This window comes from Coturnix japonica, chromosome 3 (assembly GCF_001577835.2).
Source record: "Coturnix japonica isolate 7356 chromosome 3, Coturnix japonica 2.1, whole genome shotgun sequence".
Taxonomy (NCBI): Eukaryota; Metazoa; Chordata; class Aves; order Galliformes; family Phasianidae; genus Coturnix; species Coturnix japonica.
In genome coordinates, this window is record NC_029518.1 from 47,881,710 (window position 1) to 47,901,642 (window position 19,933).

The 19,933-nt window shown below is 39.5% G+C and overlaps 1 protein-coding gene across 4 annotated transcripts in view; it reads right to left on the minus strand.

The window, feature by feature from the left end:
• ADGRG6 (adhesion G protein-coupled receptor G6) overlaps positions 1 to 13,679 on the minus strand; it is a 109,655-nt gene extending 95,976 nt beyond the window's left edge. For 2 of the 4 annotated variants that reach the window (XM_015858347.2, XM_015858348.2), the window contains exons 1-2: positions 13,499 to 13,637; positions 7,500 to 7,600 (exon numbers count right to left, since the gene is read on the minus strand). In XM_015858347.2, the coding sequence (XP_015713833.1) occupies positions 7,500 to 7,600; positions 13,499 to 13,500 (103 nt within the window). In that variant the 5' untranslated portion in view covers positions 13,501 to 13,637. Of the gene's footprint in view, positions 1 to 7,499; positions 7,601 to 13,066; positions 13,357 to 13,498 lie in introns of those variants that run through there. The other 2 variants (XM_015858345.1, XM_015858346.2) reach the window with 2 other exon arrangements.
• Positions 13,680 to 19,933: the final 6,254 nt, after the last annotated feature.

The window sequence follows — 19,933 nt, forward strand, 5'->3', positions numbered from 1 at the left end:
AGAGTAGTTGATATATGCAGCAAATCTGATGAACCAGGTTTGCACAATGAAGGGTTGAATTTCATAGTTTTTTGTTTTTTTTTCTAAATTTATGCTTCTTTAAAAAATTATTGGTAAAATATATATTATTTTAACCCAAAAATTCTTAACTTGTACAAATGATGTTTTTGTTCAACACCAGCATTACAGCTGTTTGTTGTTGTTGTCTGTATACTGCAGATATGATTTCTTGAAGTACAACAATTCTTTAAACTAAAGTTAAAATCCATGACAAGTTGGATACAATCTGGGGGATTTGGTGTTCATTACTTTGGATAGACTGATATACACATGCGGCAAAAAACCTCCTAGTTATTTTCGTTTCCAGTACAAAAGACACATTATTGGTGTTTCTTTGTCTACATTTAATGACTCAGCTGGCAAGCTGAGTTCAGAATTCCTAGCATGCTTCCCGTTTCTTTACAGTGCTATATGATATATCACTAACATACTTTGGAACTGGAAAACATTTAGACAGAAATAGAAGGAGAAGCAGTAAAAGATTTAAAATTTAATTCTGCTTCTCGGTATTTCCTTTAAATTCAAGATGAGAAGAGACAAACACACTTCCCCTTGCTCCTCACACAGCAGAACAAAAATCACACAGGACTGCATTACTTGCACAGATGCCTTTGTTATAACTTCAACCATGATGTCTTTTTCTCCACCTAAGAAGTAAGTTCTGATGAAAAAATGACTTCAGCTTCATAGTATGGATTTGTCACTGTACAGTTCTTCATTAGAAGAACTGCAAGAAGCCAGAGCATGCATCTGAAACAAAACAAACTCTGTTTGCAAAAAGGAATTGCAGTTTTCTGTCTGACACCCATTAAGAAGCATATTCATGAGGGACAAAGCTAGAGCTGGAAAAACTCTGATTGCATTTAAGCTTTTGAAAAATTAGGTTAGCTGCGTGACAGTCTGTTCATGGCTCTATCCTATGTTCTGCTAGAGTTAACTCTTGCGGATTTTTAGCATTGAAAAGCCATCAGTCTACAATGCACTGGGAGACAGCTGAAGTACTTCAGGGGTTTTCTTAAGAGTGGGAACTAACTTCCTGTCACTCTTTAACTGCCCAAAATATTTTCCAACAAATGTTTTTTCAGTCTATAAGAGGTTTCAAAAATTTTCTCTGAAATAAGACATGCTGCCACGTTTGTAAAACATGAAATATCTTGCATCTTAACTGATATTGATGTATTTTTGCAACTGTGGTGGCCTCCGTTGTCAAAAGTGATGATTTGCTACACTGGAACTTGGACAAAGTACTGAATAACTTAAAAGATGTTCAGATGCTACAGAAGGAGTAATTCACCAAATGGGAATTGGAGAGCATGCTTGAAGGGGTGAAATCTGGAAACAATTTTGTTAATTGTTCTCAAAGTAACGAACCGAAAACTGTCAGCATACAGCCTACGCTGATGTTGTCCAGTAGGACAGACAATAGGGTAAAAACGACAATGAAAGATAAGGAAACAAGAGACATGAGAATAACAAGTACAGAGAGATATCAAACATGTATGGCCGGAGTTACGCTTAAAGTGGAAACTGAACAGAAGAACAATAAAATTAGTGTAAATGACACCTGGGGTCCTGCCTATGTAAGGAGAACAGAATCTTTGCGTTATGTATGCCCTGTACTGCAGCAAGGGTTGGAGCTTTGACTACCATTTTCAGCAGCTAAGCACACCAATGAGAACTGAATCCAGATAAAACAAGAGGCGTTTCCAGAAGCCATAATTTCCCCTGAATTAGGTGCCTCTATTACCATATTTAGAACAGAAAAAGTAGTTATGGTTCACTGTGTCACAGTAAGGGATATATTTCCTGACATAATATCCTTATTATATTAATACTAAATTCCATTTTGTAGAAGATATTTGCAGCCTACAGTTGAAATAATTATTTTCTCTCATGAGTTCTTTCTCTTCCACGGTGAGTGAGAAGTTCAGACACATGTATTAATTATTTAATCAGAAACATTTCTATACACCATCTATACAAGGATTGCATTTTCTGGGTTAGTTTTCTAAGTAATAATACTTATTCCTTTGTAGCTAAAATTCCAGCATTTTTTCAAATTCCTGTAAAATCAAAGTTATGTATTTTTCTCCATCTTAATAATACCTGTGCATAATTTACTAGGGCAAGTATACCTATCTCAGACATCTCTGTGATACTGTTGTAAGGAAAAGGCAGATATTAACATTTCAGTTATCAGATAATGTCATCTGGGGCCTTGACTGAACATTTACATGTTACACTTTATGCAAATCATTTAAGCAACCACAATAAGTAAGCAAATCCAAGATCCTAGCAAAACAATCACAGATTTTACTGATATGTATGCAAAACCTCAAGATCAGCGCTCCTCATTGACAAATGCTGACTGACAGGAGTAATAATGCATTTCTGAAAGGTATGCTGATATATAAAATCAGCCATTTTAGTCACACTGTATAAACAATAATACATACTAAAATGCATGTCACATAACTGATGGATATATGTTATGTACTTTTATCAGGAAAAGTATTCTATTCTTAACAAAAACCTCCTCTTCATCATGTAATATTACTTATGTTACTAATCAAAAAGAGAAAAATGACATCCTCCACAATTTCAGTCTTTTAATGAAACTTTTAACTTTGTTCAAATCTGTTCATTAATTTCATTGAGAACAGCAGACAAATACTATAAGGAATGAATTTCTTTACATAATAATCTCTAGCAGATGCAGCCCTTTGTAAGTACTGTCCAGTTGGCCAGAGGTCACTTTGGAGTCTGTTATTGGATGTATACTACTGAACTAGATTCTTTCTCAACCATTGTTACATACAATATTGAAAAAAAATTGCCTATGTTTTTAACATTTAACAATGAAACATCATGAATGGATAAAGGTCGTAAAGACGCTTCCTTCAGTGAAAGGTTTATTTTTTCATTCAAGTTATATTCTTTAGAGAAAAAGTTTAGCCTAAAGAATGTACCTAAAAAAGGAGTGCAGAGAATCAAGGCAGCAAGGGCCCTGTCAGCTTTGATTTTTTGTGATGTCTGACCACACTGAATTTGCTTTTCGCTTGCAGTTGTGTAGCAGGTGAGTAAAATCACTGTGCTTTTACGAGGGTACCACTATGGTTAATGCAAAGAGGACTAAACACTTCAGGGAAAAAGAATTATCAACATAATAAATAAATAAATAAATAGCTAAAAAAGTAAACAGAGGTAATGAGAGGCAGCTTCCTGTGAAATTCATTCAAACAGTAATTTACTTTTGCATTAAATAAGCTGTCAACTAAGGAAAATAGAAGAAAGGCGGTGGTAGTCATTTTTTCTCTGCGAGACTTATATGAACAGAATAACACATGCCTCAAGCCAGCAGGAATGTAAATATCAAACCAGACATAAATAATTTCTTTTGATTTGTTTTCTGTAAACAAAATTCAAAAGAAAACTGACAGGGAAAAGGGACAGAACAAAAACACTTTGCAGCAATTCACTAAATAACCAGATTTCCCTTGATAATCTTCTTAATTGCATGTGATGATAGGCAAGGAAAGAAACTGACAAACTGAATAATTCAAAATTTTTCAGGTTTCTAGAGTTTTTCATAATATTCAGAAATGCAAATTTCCACTCCTTTGTTTGTGATAATGCTCTCAGTCTCATTTGCCATCAGCAGGAATATATACCCACTCATTCCCACCCTTGAGCTACTCATGAGAGATAAATGTCTCAGTGATAATGCTGGAAAAGCATTCCCTGCCTCCACACCGTATGCCAGGGTCACACTGGCTGACTGGGCTAAGGTCTTGGTGAGAAAGAGGGAGATAAGCGAATGTGCTGGCAATTATTTCGTCACTTGCCCAGGGATAGGATCTTTGACCGTCGTCTGCAGAAGGCAGGCTCAGCGCTATGGTGAGAAAGCATGCTTCCTGCTCAATGCAGTTCCAAATAAAACTCATTTCCACAGACAGCTGCTAGCCCTGGTGGCAAATAGCAGTGCTTCCAATCAACCTCCCTCCCCCACCTCTCAGCTGGCTTCTGAACCCACGGAGTCTATAAAAAAACCCTCCCAGGACTGTGAGCAGTTCCAACTTTCTGCAGGCCTGCTTAAGGAGCACAACAGATAGGGCTGTTGTGGGGACAATTACCAGCTATGTGGGAGAAGAGCTTGCTTCTAGATTTACTCTCATCTCACCATCTTTTCTTGATGAATAAGAAAGAGCTTTGTTTGTTTGTTTGTTTTCTTCAAACCAACACTAAAAAATGACATGAAAATTTTAGGGCCTGTGGTGGACTTAAAACTTACTTTCACTGAGGCCCTGAGAATTGATTACAAAAAACCTTGAGGACTACTGACACCAACACACTTTACTGATGGATGAACAGGACAAGCGCTCACTCTGACACATGCTACAGTCTTAATAATGCTGTGATAACAGCAGCATGGGCCATAATGCAGCAACAATGTAATAAGAATTGTAAGTATGTTTATACCATTGCAGGTACACTTGTGAAGTTACACAAATCCGAGGCAACCAATTATTACTTAATGTGCTGAATTACTGCTTCCTTGTTTCAGATAAAAATGACATTGAGGCAAAACCACAAACACTATTTTGTAGGCGCAGCAAGATCGCTGTCATAATCTGAAATGTGGAATTTCCACGGAATCTTCTCATTTCCCCAAATTTGAAACAAAATAGAACTCTCCAGGGTAAGGACAAAAGGAAGGAATACAGGAATTGGGGAAGTTTGGAAATCATCTAACTCATTTCTCAGTCCCCAGAGGAAGAGCACAGAGATTTTAATCATGTCTGGCAGGCATTAGCATACATTTTAAAAGGACTGAAATTCCACAGTCTGCCTTGGCAATCTATTCCACTGCTGTCTCTACTCCTTGATAAGGTTTCCTCCCCTCATTTATCTCACTGTAATTTAAACCTCTATTTTTTGCCCTTTCAGCTGTCTAAAAAGATCACTCTTCCTTCCCACTGCAGCTATCTCTTCAAATATTTGAATTTAGCCATTACCACTTCTGCTTACACTAGAACAAAAACTCTTAGTTCCTTCTGCCTGTGCCCATTTCATTTTACAGAACTGTGCTCACTCTTCTTGCTTTCTTTTGAGCACCATGAAACCATCAAAATATACATCCAAACAAATAGATGAGGAGTGTCTGAACCTCAGACAGAAGAGGTTTTAATTACTTCTCTTTAAAGTATCACCTTTGTGATAGTTCAGCTTCATTTCAGTGCTTTCACTGGAAGACAAAGTTTTGACAAGGAGGCAAGACATATACTTAATCTTATAGACAGAGATACAGGCAGAGCTAAATGATTCAGTAACAGCCACCACACTGCTACCACAGACAGGAACAGAAACCTGTGAAGCTGCTTGGTGATCTCATCTGTATCTTCACCCCACACAACAAGCAACCTGAAGCCAATTTGCCTCAACACTTCAGGCGGCTGACGTTTTATTTTTATCATTTTTTTTAATCATTATTATTTCTGTGTAAAGCATCAGAATCTGTCCATCAATTCCTCAAAGGTATCAGATCTATAGTTTGGGATTATACTGCACTGCCTGACCCTACTGATCAGTTTTTAGCTGAATAGTCTTTCCACTCCTACTCTAAGTAAGTTTTCTACTGTGTGATCCTTCCCTTAAGCTTTGTTTCTGAAAGTGAGCCAAGTCCTGCAGTTCTTCAAAAGTTAAACCATACAATTATTGCTTTTGCATTTTTTTCCATGTCACGGCATGACTGATATTCTTTTCCTTATGAATAGCCTCATAAATAATCCATAAAACCTGTATCTGATCATCTTAATCCCCACTTGTATGCAACCTCCTTTAGGCAAAGCTTAATAAGCCCCAATTGCTTTCTAAGCTTACAGCTCACTAGCTAAGCTGGATGAATATCAAGTTTTACAATATTTCTTCTGTAACTTCAGTAAAGCTTAAGGTACCAGGGAGATTATGGATACCATATGAGCACAGAGACAAAAAGACACATTTTGAGGACACAAAATAGAATTCTTTCCTGCCTTGTTTGCCTTGCTCCATTAAAAAGAATGGATGAAAAGGACACATTTTGCAGCTGTGGTTTATAACCTATGCTTTCACATTAACAAAAAGAAAAAAAGAAGAAACATGAAACCTAAGGGTCTGCAGGCAAGTACTGCCAAATGGCAGGTTGCTGGAGAGGTGAATGTCTCCTTTTCATTTCAGTCGAGTATTAACAGCAAACTATCTATGATCTCTTTCACTGTTGAACAGCAAACACATTTGTCTATTGAACCTGGGGATGTCTAGTGTTGCCAGCATACTGGCTGGAGCCTTCTTGCTCACAGGATTTATTCTTGCTATACCGTCTGCACTTTTTATAACCATATTCTTATCAAGAAGAATTAGCAAAGACTAAAGGTCTTTGGGCCTTACTGTGCCAGTCACCAGGCAGTAGCCCACAGCAGCTGTAGATTACAGCAGATATTGCTGACTTATTTTACAATGAGGAAGGCAGCTGCAGGATCACAGGGACACAGAGGCCATCAGCCAGCTGATGACAGTCAGGTCCTAAATGCACATTCCTGGCTACACAGTTTAATGGAGATGGAAAACACATATTAAAGTGACGAAAAGCTGGAAACTGCTACTGCACAGCCACTACATTCAAACATCAAAAAGCCCTTTACATATTATTTAGAGAAAAAACAGCATCAAGTAAGCTAGAAATTCTTTCTATATATAACATCCTTTTTCCAATAGCTAGTTTGTAACAGCAAAACTACCCAGCAGATATGGAATTAGCAGAGCAGCACAAGCTGCTCCAAAACTTTCGTCTGCTCCAGAATAAACTCCGGTCTTTTTTTCCAGTAAAACAGCTGGAGCTCCTAAAATATTTTGCACTCTAGTGGTTAGGAAAATACATTTAGTAAATGAAATCTCTTGTTCATATGTTTAAAGAAACAGTCACAATGTGTTACACTACTCTGTACCTAAAATGTTAAGTTTAAATTAAGTTAATGTTAAATGTTAAGTTTAAACAGACTGCTCACTACATACAGCTTGCTGAGAAGATTCAATCATTTGATCCATAAAAGAATTTAAAGATAGCAAGTGCATTGGAGTTGTTTTACAGCCGCAGCAGATTCAAGAGAGAGGTATGTATCCAAGGTAATAAGAAAAGAACAAGAAAAAAAAAAAAAAAGCAAGAATTCAAAGAAAAAAATAACAACAAATAATAAAGGTAAAAAGATACAGAAATAACAACAAAATTAAACAGTAGGAGTAAATATGACAGCCTATCAAGGCCCAGCTAATAATTATAACACACCACTTTCATCAAAATGTTATGCTGTACATAACTCAGTCATGCATGAGCACAATCCTTAGTCATCAGGCTTTGGCGCCTGGACCACTTATTTAAGCAAGAAGATAATTTGCTAACTTACCTGCTTGCTGCATGCATATAATATACAGGATAAACAAGTAGAGACAGTGCTGCAGCTTCCATTTCCAGTGACAACACCACATTTCATTTATGTGAGACATCCTATAGGATAAAAAGAGAAAAAAGAAAAGAAAGTACCAATTAAAGATGCTTTTCAATAAGACAAGAAAACAAGTAAATGCTGTTCCTAGACAATCTAGCAACTAGCATTAAAAAAAGCTGAAAACTTGAAAATTTTGTTTGGCCCTAGCATAACTTGAAAACACACAGAAATATCTATTCTTCCTATAACGGGTCAGAAATATTGTTGCCTGGTTCATAACTTATGACAGGGGGGAAGGCTGGTCATCACTGGGATTCTGATCCAATAGGTGAAGCGATATTTCATGAAAAGAATCAAACAAGCCTTATGGCTACAGTTAGAAAGTATTAAGATGGGTTTTGGTTTTCTGGAGATTGCAAAGATTTATTTTACTATTTACATAATTTATGTATACAAATATTTATGCTCTTTAAATATATGTATACACACACTTGTTATTAACTGTATAAAGATGAGGTGCAAGAATTTGCCTAAGCTCTTGATCAACCCTTCCACAACTTGTAGTGCTAGCACTTTGATAGCTACATCTTCCGCCAACAACTGAAACTTCTGCCAAAATCTAGAGGTGCTGTCCAGCTCTGCTACCAGTGAAGTCAGGGACATGTGTACTGTTTAATAAAAACCTACAATTAAATAAAAAACCATTATTATTTATAATTTGAAATTACAGTTTCCTTTGCCTTGAAGTGCACATGACATTTAATGGCTAAATCAAAAGAATTGCTCAATAACGGGCTGAAGGAGAAGCAAGAAAGAAGATCCACAATGATTATGATCAGAGCTTTAACCACATGCACAAAATGAATGGTTTTCTATTACCCTCCTGCCTCATTTTATTGAGCAAGTTAGAAGTGAGCAAAATAGAGGAACAAAACACCAAACAACCATGTTACTTTGACCAAATCCTTACCCTCCTCTTTGAGGATGGCAGCCAGTAATTGGCTTTAGTTCACTGAGATATTATCTAGTAATACTGGAAGAAAATCTGTGGCAGAATCCCCAGAATATTTCACAAGTCTATTGCCAGCAACAGCACATAAAGAACCACAAAGACACACTGATGGACGCAAATATCTTCCAGGACATTGAATATTAAATACGTAAAGGAGGAAGGTATTTTTTGCAAGGGCCACTGGTATCAAATATCAAGACAGAAATGTGAAAGCATAGAGGAGTTCATGTTCAGCAGTAAGAAAACATCATTTCCCTAAACTTGGGAAAAGAGCCTCCCGCTCTACAGATATTGCTGTGAACCTGCTAGTGAAAACTGAGGGCAAATGTAAACCTTTCCCCAGTATTGGCTTCTGTTTCTTCCCAAAGTGAAGCTCTGTAATGCAGATAAGCCAAACTTAAAGCAGCGAGATAAACCATTGTAAAGGAACAACTAATGTTTCAGTTTTAAAAGTTAATTAAACCACTTTTATGGGCTGGATGCCAATGGGCCCAGGTAAATGACACTTCAACAGAGAGCTGCAGTCAGTTGGGTTTCACTTCAGTGCAGTGTTACATGGCAAAAGCATCTGATTACAAAAAAGTTCAGCTCTTTTTGGAAAGTTGTATCAAATTAGGGATTCAAAGCTGATTTATCCCTCTGAGATATTGTAAAGTCAAACTTAACAAGTGTCAAAGACAAGCACTGAACGCACTGGGCTCTGAAATATAAGAATCTCTTTGATGAAGCCAGACACACAAAATAACCAGATTATCAAACAATAGAATGATTGTCCTCTACTTAACGACCTATAAATCCCCTCTGAAATCTCAGACAACAAAATGTTGAGGTTTGGGAACTGTTCAATGTAAATAATTCATAAATCCACAATACTCTTAATATTAGTTTATAAAACTTACTTTGAACAGAAGCCCTTTTAAAAGACATAGACAGTTATACGCACATACAAACAGATACAACTTGCATACATACACCTCACAGAGAGATGAAATGGAAGTGCTGAAGGTCATAGCGTGATATAGAAGAAATACAGAAGAATATTGCTGTTTCCACTGAAGGGGTTTACATCTACTGATAAGATAAGAACTAGTAAGGTGCACAGTAATCTATTGATGAAAACTTGAGGAAGTAGTTACATTACCGGATTTTTCTTTTTGAGCAGACATAGTAAAAGTTACTGGGCTAGGAAACAATCACAAAAGTTTTCAGCAACTTTAAAATTCAGAACTAACACGTGTTCATTTTCATCTTTTACATGAAACACATTTTCTTTGTATTGCTGCAATCACTTTTGATGTCTCTGTTAGCTCACATGGAAAAATGACCTGATAGGTTTTCTACTGCCCAGGGCTGGAGCACATCTAACCAGCCACACTGCCTTCAACGTGCTTCTTGAAGAATCTGAGGTTCTGTGTTAGTCTGACACAGCTACTATTTAATTTGGCCAATTTCTGTTTGTTAATGATTGCTTGCATTGTGGTAACACTTACAAGCCAGTGCTCCACAGTGGTAGTTTACAGTCCACTTCCTCACTCTCACTCTTGCAAAAAGAACGAGTCAAGAAAGATTTCAAGAACATGGCTAGTCAGTGACAGAGCAATGCACAAAGAAGTTCAAACAAGGCAGGAAAGAAATGATTATCAATATTTCTCTCCTGAGGAAAAGGCTAGATAATTAAACAGCTGCTATATAAAAAAATAAAAATAAAAAAAATGGACAACTCTCCACCAAAATAAACCAACAAATACATAAAAAAAGCCTGAATCTTTCACTTATATCATCCATTGCTGAAGAAAATCAAGAATTTGCTTTACAGCACATCCTTTCAGATAAAAGAAAGGATGAAAGGCTGTTCAAAGAAGAATGACCACAGCAGAAGCATGCGCCCAAAACACTTGACTAATCCAGGCACCATCAGTGAGATCTGTTTCTTTTGGAGGAGACTTAGGGGAAGACCTATGGCTATCCATAGAACAATGCACAATCTGTAGCAGAGTGCTACACTTGACGGGGAAAAAAAAAAAAGTCACTTATTTGCATGTTTGAGATCTTGTAGAGACTAAAATAGAAGAAATCAGAAGCCTGATTGTTCATAATGAGGTGCAGAATACCCCTGTTCACACAGGATGTTTTCTTGGATGCAAGTCAGCTAACACTGCCAACAAAAAGGCTTCTTCCACACCAAAATCTACCTCTTACAGATCTATATGGCAGACAGACACAAAAAGGAGTTAGGTAAATAGGTAAATATTTGTGAGAAATTTAGGAAAAAAACAAAAAAGAAAAAAAAAGAAGGAAGCCTTGCAGATATTATTTACCTGTTCATACACACTGTGCTTTTGTTTACTAAAGGTTCATTTTCTTGATTACTAACATTTACTGATGACTAAACCATAACCCAAACAGCTAGGAAAATTCAATAGAGAAATTAGCAAACAGTTCTGGGCTAGTTTACAGACTATCAAAGGATAACCTGTGCCATGGTTAACTGCTGCAATAGCACTGATTGTCCAAGAGACTCAAGACCAAGAGGCCTAATGTTCTTAAAAAATAAATTAAAAAAAATAAAAACCACAAAATCATGTCAGTTGGAAGGGACCTCTGGGGATCATCGGGTCCAACCCATTCCTGAAGCAGGCTCCCTGCAGTAGGTTACACGGGAAAGTGTCCAGGTGTGCTCTGCAACCTCTCTGGGCAGTACTTTCATCATTTAATATGATAGAAACATAGAGAGATGGGATATTAGAGCAACAGTATACTAAACACACCAAAACATTAAGTAAGCAAGCAATCCATAATAAAGACGGTGAGTCTGAAATCAGCTATCTCAGTCTTTAACCCTAGATAAATTAAAATTGCTTAGCATAGTCCATAGTGCTTTTTCTTCCTTACTTTGTTTCAATTTAAATGAAAAAGCACTGTTCTTTTCCCCTCTGATAGCAAGATGGCAGCTCCAAATGTGTCACGGTATACTGTCAGATTGAGAACCAAAACTGACATATTGCCAAGTGTATTTGGGGTCTGTTAGGACACCAGTTGTAGTACCTCCATTACAGTTTGATGTAGTCTTACAACAGTAGTCCCTTTTACACACTTCATTCGCACCCGCAAAAAAAGTAGAATAATTAGACAGTGTCCTTCCATAGAGCCTTACAGAACTACCAGCTTTTCTATGAACGGGCACTATGGCACTGTAGACACTATGACAAGGCCAGCTATGCAATTCAAAAGTCCACTCTACAGCTACTTTCATTTCCTATAACATAGGGAGACAATGGGCTTATTCACAATTCATTCCAGAAGAGCAAAATAGACATGTAATATATCTAAGCCATAAATGGATGGTAACGACACAGTTAAAGATTAAATTAGTGGGAGTCTTGCTACATGTAACTAATAAACCTTTTACGTGCCAGCAGTCAGCTAAAGCAACCTCATCACCTTTTAGGGAGTATAGTGCTACGCAAGAAAATACACTTAAAATGTGAATAATCCTGGGGCGTTTCATTTGTATACTGCATGGCCTCAAATCATGGAACAGCTATTTGAATACACCATCTTCCTTGTTCAAGGCTTCGGCAAAGTTCCCCAGAGTGGGATGTGAATTCTGCCCCAGGCAGTGTGACTTTCTTTGGTCTCTGGCATGTCTAAAGTTGGCAAGAAAAAAAAAAAAACAACGTTGCTGACAGTTTAAAATGAAAAGAAAGATAACATCAATTTCACAATTTTTTTTTCTCATATAGGTTGTAAACAAAAAGATCTTAAGCTTAAGCACTATTACGTGGAGCTTCAAGCGAACGTTGATTACAATTCACATTTCAGTTCTTGCGAATTAACAAAGGAGTGGGTCTTAGTTTTGAAACCCGGGCTGTAAAGGATTTCTGTAAGCTTAATTACACAACGTCATGCGAAACTTCCAACCTGTTAACTCTGACATGTTCTTAATTATTCTTACAGCCGACTTTGAAAACACCCTCACTGAATGACATGAAAGTAATGACACTGCCCCGTGATTTAACAATGCCAGCTGCACCAGAGCCGCCTCAACTTCCCTTCCAAAAGGAACTTTCACGAGTCGCAGGCAACCCATTTGCTGGGTATGTGTCACTCGGTGGCACCGCAGCGCTCGCTCTTCGGGTTCCACTCCTTTGTACCTGAACTTTCCCGATAATAACTACTGGGAAACTCTCCCCAGTCCCCCTGCGTTGACATCCTCCGGGTCCTCCCTCCTCTCCCTTCTCACCTGGCACGGGAAAAACGCCCAACCCCAGAGCCGAGACGGCTTTGCCTTACCTTCGGTAAGAGCGTATCGGGAAAGGCAAAACTTTGGGGGGAAAGCTCCCAGAGGCCGCGACAGTACCAGCCCGGGGAAGGACGGGCGGGAGAGCGAGCGGGAGCCCCTTTCCGCCTCTTCTCCCGCTGTGCGCTTCGGGAGGAGCGGCGGTACCGGGATGGAGCCCGCCCGGCCCTTTCCCCCTCCTTCCCTCTTTTCCTCCCTGTTCTGGCACCGCACCTGGAGGGCCGGCAGCGGTGCCGGGGTGTAGAGCTCCTCGGCTGGGACTGGGGCTGGGCGGCGACGGCGGAACTGGAGGTTTCGCTACTTGCCTCCAAGCGGGGAAAAGCGACCGGAGAAGTCCCGAGCTCCCGATTACAGGGCTGCAGAAGAGGCAGCGGCTGCCCACGAGCCTGCGGGGCACGCCGGCGACTAAGCCGGAGCCCGGACGGGGCAGATCCGCTGCCGTCCTTCCCTCCACGCTCCCGACGCGAAACTCTCCCGTTTCCCCATTCCTTCAGCCCTACCTATCTGCACGGCTCCGACCTGACGTTACTCATCACCCACCACAGGGCGGGGGCGCCGAGAGCCCTGCCTACCTGGCCCGACCGAGGGGTGATCCGCGCTGCCCGAGCGGCGGTCCCCGCAAGAGAGTTAGGAGAAAAGACTTACATGGTGACATTACTGGGCGGCTCTCCTCCGGCTCTCAGCTACCATCCTCCCCCTCCGCCGCTCACTCTGCCTCTGGTCCGATCCCTCACGGGCTCCTCGCAAAGGTCATCGCTGTTTGCCCACCTCTCTTCCACACCCGCCCCCGCACACGCCGCCCGCGGTGGCCGTGACCGCTCCGAGCGCTCCTCCCCCGGCTCCTCGTCCTCCTCCTTCGGAGTCGCGGTACCCCCCCGTGTGGGACCTGCCCGGGGAAGCTCCGGAGCCGCGCTGCACCGCTCCGAGGCGGAGCCCCAGTCCCCTGCTCAGTGGGCAGTCCGGGGTGCGCAGCCCCAGCGGCAATAGGGGCAGTGTGCTGTGTCCCAGACCCTTGGACGGTCATAGTGTGAGGATTTTCTCTGAGGCGCACTATGGATGGAAGATAGGTAGACTGAGACCACGCATCCTCTGCCTCGTTTACTGAAGCACGCAAGATTATGTGCTGCCTGCGCAGTGCTGGCCCACACCTCATTCCTGTCCACCGCTGTGGGTGATAGTTTACACCGGGTGCTGGTGGTCTGGAATTGGTTTGTTTCACTGCAGGGAATGGTACTGCACTAGAGCTGGGGTTAAAAGCATAGAACTGATAGCAAAGGAACCATGGCAAAACACAAGGTCACTAAGTAGGTCCAAAATTTTCACAGTTCTCCTGGGATTTGGGCTGGCAGGGTTAGGAAGGATGAAGAGAAGACTTGGCATAGCAAGTCATTCAATGAACTACCAGCATGCAATGCCAGTTAAAAGCAAGCAGAGTTCCTCCATAAGGAAAAAAGAAAAAAAAAAAAAAAAAAAAAAAAAAAAAAAAAAAGAAGAAGGAAGAAAACATTACTAAATTTTTCATGAACTTTATACTGAACATTAATATTCACTCATTCTGGTCAATTTTTACTATCCATCTTTATAAATGTAGAGCTGTAGGCTTCCTGAACATGTTCCTGAGTGCTCCTTAACAGCTGGACTAGATAATCCTAGTGGTCTTTTCCAACCTTAATCCTTATTTGTGATTCTGTTTTGTGTTGTAATTTCCTGGCACTGGCCATGGACATGGGACCTGCAGAGTTGGGGTTAACCAAGCCCCAGGGCCAGCACAGCAGACTCTCCCCCACCCAGAGGGCTCTGGGCTCTGAACAACACTGCTTGGCCTTCCACCCTGCCTCCAGGTCTGGTGTCCCAGGAAGAGCCCCCCCAGTAGACTTGAGTGGCACAGGGACAGAAGTGTGTCATCTCTCCTCCCAGACCTGTAGTCAGCTGCCCTACTGCTTTCTATAGCAACCATCCACTCGGTTCCAGGATGTCTAAAGTCTGTGTAAAACAACTTTATGTTGCATTTGCAACGAGTTCAATGTATTGATGCAGGTAAAACTTACTGTATTATAGGCAAGAAACCTGCAAGTTCTCACCACCTGGATTTATTGTACTTGTGCAGATTACATTTACATCACAAATGACGTTTGTGCATCTAAAACACATCGGACTTGCTGTACAGGTGCATATCAATCAAAGATTATAAGTAATATCTCCTGGGCATATTGGACTCACTGTGTACGTGACGTGCACAGTGAGGTAACAGCATCTGGAAGATGTCAGTCTCCTGTTTGTGTGCAGTTCATGTCTTCTGGCTATGTTGGAAACTTAATCTTCCTTCCCTGCTCGGAAGGTATTAGTGGTGACTGTAATTCTGGAGCCCGGGAGTTGAGTAAAAAAGAGGAAAAGAAGAAAACAGTGGATTTTTCTCTTGTCACACTTTCATTGAGGTGTTTCTTATCAGAACACTGGCCCAAATATAGGTGTGTTATGTACATATGTTGCATATATACGTATGTACTTACATTTATAATTATGTGTATGATAACATGTACACATATCTAGACATTTCTGAGAAAATATTTGATGGTTCCCTGCTAAGTGGCTTAAATTTTGCAGGTCAAAACCTGCACAACAAGTGATTCAATATCAAGGGAGAGCAGGGAGCACAACAATGAGAGAGTTTTGTTCTTCACACAGGGAGCACTGCTACTTCAGGATCCCAAAGCCTAGATGGGAAATGACTGTGCTGTCCCTTGGGGATAACTTGCAGGGCAGATTTGCTGGATGACAAAATAGCATTTTGCTGGAGACTGTCTGAGAGATGCAGAGCAGCAAAGAGCTGAGAAGCAGCTCAGGAGAAAATGGCCATCTTTATCTGGCAACAGCTCACTGTGCCACATCTGCCCTTAATCAATAGCAAAACGACTTGGTGCAGGGTGCGTACCTGGAGAGAGATTACTTCCCTGAAGACAATGCTTTTTGAATCAATGATGAGGCGTCACGTCACTGTTAAAACTATATATAATACTATTCTGGAGAGTTTCCTTGTAAGAGTCGCAGACATCTCCTTAACAGATACAGATACTTCTTACTAACTTCCATGGTTGTGGGATTTTGCTTTCATGACCAATACGGAAAAGAACAATGTTCATATTGTGTTTGCAGTTTCGCAGAAGCCTGCTGTGGGCTGTGTGTCATGCTGCTGCCTAGCAAGAGAGTTTGTATGCCTGTATTAAAGTGATTTTAAGGTCTCTGTTTCACAGTGAGAAACTGCAGGCTACCTCACAAGAACTGTCTCAGGTTGACATTGCATGCTGTGTTCTGCACAATATTCATGGAAAGAAAAACATCATCAAAGTCTGGGAAACAATGCTGTAATCAAACATCTTTGATATGGATTATAAGAGGGATAACAACCAGACCTTTTTATTCCTTTCTTACTGTGTTCATAGTGAAAATGATGCTTATCTGAATTAAACCAGAAGCTGTGGTGGCTGAATATTGTTAGGGACAGATATAGCGCATTCTATGAATACACCACAGTGTTGTGAAATACGAATAGTGAAATATTTTATAAGAATTTTACAGTCCCTGATTGTTACAGCTTTGTTCATATATATTTTTTTAAACCCACTTTTAGGATGGTGTCCTTACATTTTGTGCAACAATGCATGGGCCTCTCTGAAAGTGTTTTATAACAGTGTTAAATAGTGTTTCATGAAATGGTTATATGAGCTGTCACATTTTATGTATGAATACTTCACTTCGAAGTTTTAGAAACAGGATTTTTCTTGGAACTTTTGTTTTGAAACTTTCCCCCTTAGTATATCAATCACTTTAAGGAAAAGCTGTGTTTATTTTCCAAAGAAGTGTGAATACTGAAACATTGGTGCCTGTATCAGCGGAGGAGAGAAAACACTTGAACACACAACAATAAAAAGGAAGCTTAAAATAAATAGTGCATTGCTATAAACCTATCAAGAAAATTCAAAATCATATGCATTCTCAAAAAGTCCAAGGGAAAAAAATAAATTGGCTTTATAACCATTTCTGGCTTTCTGCCTGGCCATTCTCCTATCTTGGAGAAAACACGGTTGATACCCCCAGCTGAGTCTGTAAGTTCAAAGGTGAGCTCCCAGAAGCTGGTTTTGAGAATCAGAGTCTGGGCTTTGATCTAGAAGGTGGAAGGAACAGGGCTAATCTGGACAATTATTCCCAATATTTGTGATTCATGAATTACCTCAGAGTGTCACAATACAGAAGGTGTGGGCTATGTTTCGTTATGCTTTAAGTAATGTAATCTTGACTATCTTGCAAGTCATCTTTTTTGAATCTTTTATCCCACCAGCTCCCAGATTTTCCTTTCTCCTTGGTTAGAAAAGACCATCATGTAATCCAACCATCTGAACACAGAATTTGAGGTGTGACCTCACCAGTGCTGAGTACACAGGGACGATCACTTCTTTAGTCCTGCTGGCTACATTATTTCTGATTTTTTTCCTTACCCTAGGTCAAGCATTCTGAAGCCCCTAAATACTAGTGAACTGGAACATGCTGTGAGTGGTGTTCTTGCATATATTTCTTATTGGGGGTGGATGGGATGATGCTGGAAATCTAGGATTGCCTGCTTATAATGGCAAAACCTCCCAAACTTCCATTTCTCCCAAGGGGAAGAGGAATCTCTGAACTTTTTCCCAGTTTCAGATCAATGAACTTGGCAACAATGCTCACATTACAAGGTTCACATAGCAGTTTATTGCTATAAGAACTTGTAGGATGATGTTGGTAATGGCAATGAACTGATGGGACCCAACTTCTGAGAGTTACAACCAGAGAGGGTTTCTGGTTTCTGAACAGAAAGATTAACTCGGTTAACAAGAGCTTGTAGAATCATTGAATGTGCAGGAAAAGCTATTATTTGTGATGTGAAGTACTGGGAGAAGTGGCATAGCAAAGAGAAAATAATGAATCTACTGAAAACTGGGACTTCATCAAAGAGATCATTCATTTGTACTTAGTATACTTTAAAATTATTAGGTATCAGTGATATTTTGAACTTATTAGATAACAAACAGGAGTGTAGAGTGCATCAAGCTATTCAACACTTTTGTCTAAAAATGTGTCTGTGTGACTGGAAGTAATTTCAATGCCATCAGCTAAGTTAAAACACTAGCAGAACTCTCCCACCTTCTCTGTGGACTAACCTTGAAACTGGATCTATTTAAAGAAAGGGACACTGATAGCTAGCTTCTCCCTCAGAACATTCATAGTGGGAATGTTGTGGGAACCTCTGCCTGACAGGATCTGTGTTCTACCCTAGCATGTATGAATAAATACTTGTCTGGTATAAGAATGAACACTCATCCCTGACAGCTTCCAACATGTCAACAGATTTGTATTTTGCTCTGGGTATGTCATGTATCCATTGATTAAATGTTAAGGAGCAAAGATCTCCAGTTGACCAGGCTACTGTTTGTGATACCAGTTAACCTGATTCAACTCTAATTCTGGATTCTTGATCTTTTCAGTAATGGACAAACCAGTTTGGAAGAGTTAATAAAACAGTTATTTTTCACCTATTTTTAGAACCCACCTTTTCCTATAATACAATTTCTGGGCAAGATTTCTCATTTCCGGTTTCTGTCCAGATGTTAAGGATTTGGAACAACTGGAAGAAAAGCTGATCTCATGGTATTTCCATCAGGTTCCACTAGTGGAACAACTGGAAACCTCCCGAGGAAAGCCCTTGTCTGTCTAAGTGTTCAGACTAGTTTTGCAGGCTCAAGAGTGTAGGAAACTTTGGATAAGCTTTGAATAAGCATCAAAATATTTGGATGCTTGTCAGAACTGAAACTAAAGTTAACATTATGAAGTTCATTCATCATTCATTTTAAAAGCCACACAAGCGATAATTAAATTGAAAAATCACATAAAAACGGAAACAACTGCATATTAATCATAATCAATTAACTTTTTCCCATGTCAAAAGATGATATACTTCTCTTATGCAGAATGGAAACTAGATGCTAAGCATAAGTTCAACACTAAGTCAAAAAAATTTTCAAAGGGCAGAATGTTGCAGTTGTAGTGCAAAAGCAATAAACATGCACAAATATGTATAAAGCCTTCATGGCTTTTAAGAGAATGAAAGAAAAAATGAGACAGTGCAGTGTTTGAGACTAAGTAGATTTCATCTGCTCTTCTAGGACTTTTCATTGTGTTCAAGCTCTAGCTACAAGTTCCACAGCAGTATCTTAAGCCAGTACTATATGGTGTATTTCTCAAGGTATGAGTAAAATGTTCTTGCCATTCTACTTTACAATAAATTATTCTAAAAGAACAATATTGATGAAAATTTGACCTCTCTTAAATTCCGTTTCTTGTGCATATTCATTGTTATACATTACACAAGCTTATACAATTCATTCCATAGAACAAGCAAGAAATATGCCTCTTGTTTGAGCCTAAAGAACTCAATGGGGTTATACAAGTAACATCTGGTCTGGCAGCATTCAGACCCCTAAACAGAAGAAATAAGCACACTCTAAAATCAGACAGATTTTGGTGTGAATTCAGAGCAATGATTAAATTTACACCTCAGATTGCCAGGCCACAGGCAATACAAGGACAGATAAAAGAAGAAAAAGTGCTTCCCATTAAGAGTGTGAACTCAGAGAGAAAAAATTCAAGAACCAAATTTAATTTCATAGCACATTTCACATTGCCCTCACCATCGTATCCAAACACTTGATAACATGGCACCCTTGAGAGAATACATGGCCACATCCTTCTTTTCCAAAAAGGGAACTGACAAAGAGATTAAGTGCAAAATTACAAAAAACTGCTCACATGTTATGCATCAAGCCTGAAAGCCCTTGGATAAAGTTTTCCAGTGTGATTTTCATATCGTACTTATGACATTCTAAAGGTACATTCCTGCTAATCACAGTTGTAAGTACTCAGCTGATCTCATTGTAAAGTTAAAAAGTGGAGAAGTAATACAGCAGCTAATCATGAAGTTTAGAATAAAGATCAAACCTTCAGTAAGCAATGGAAGGTTATATCTAAACATTAATAATTACTTGATTACTT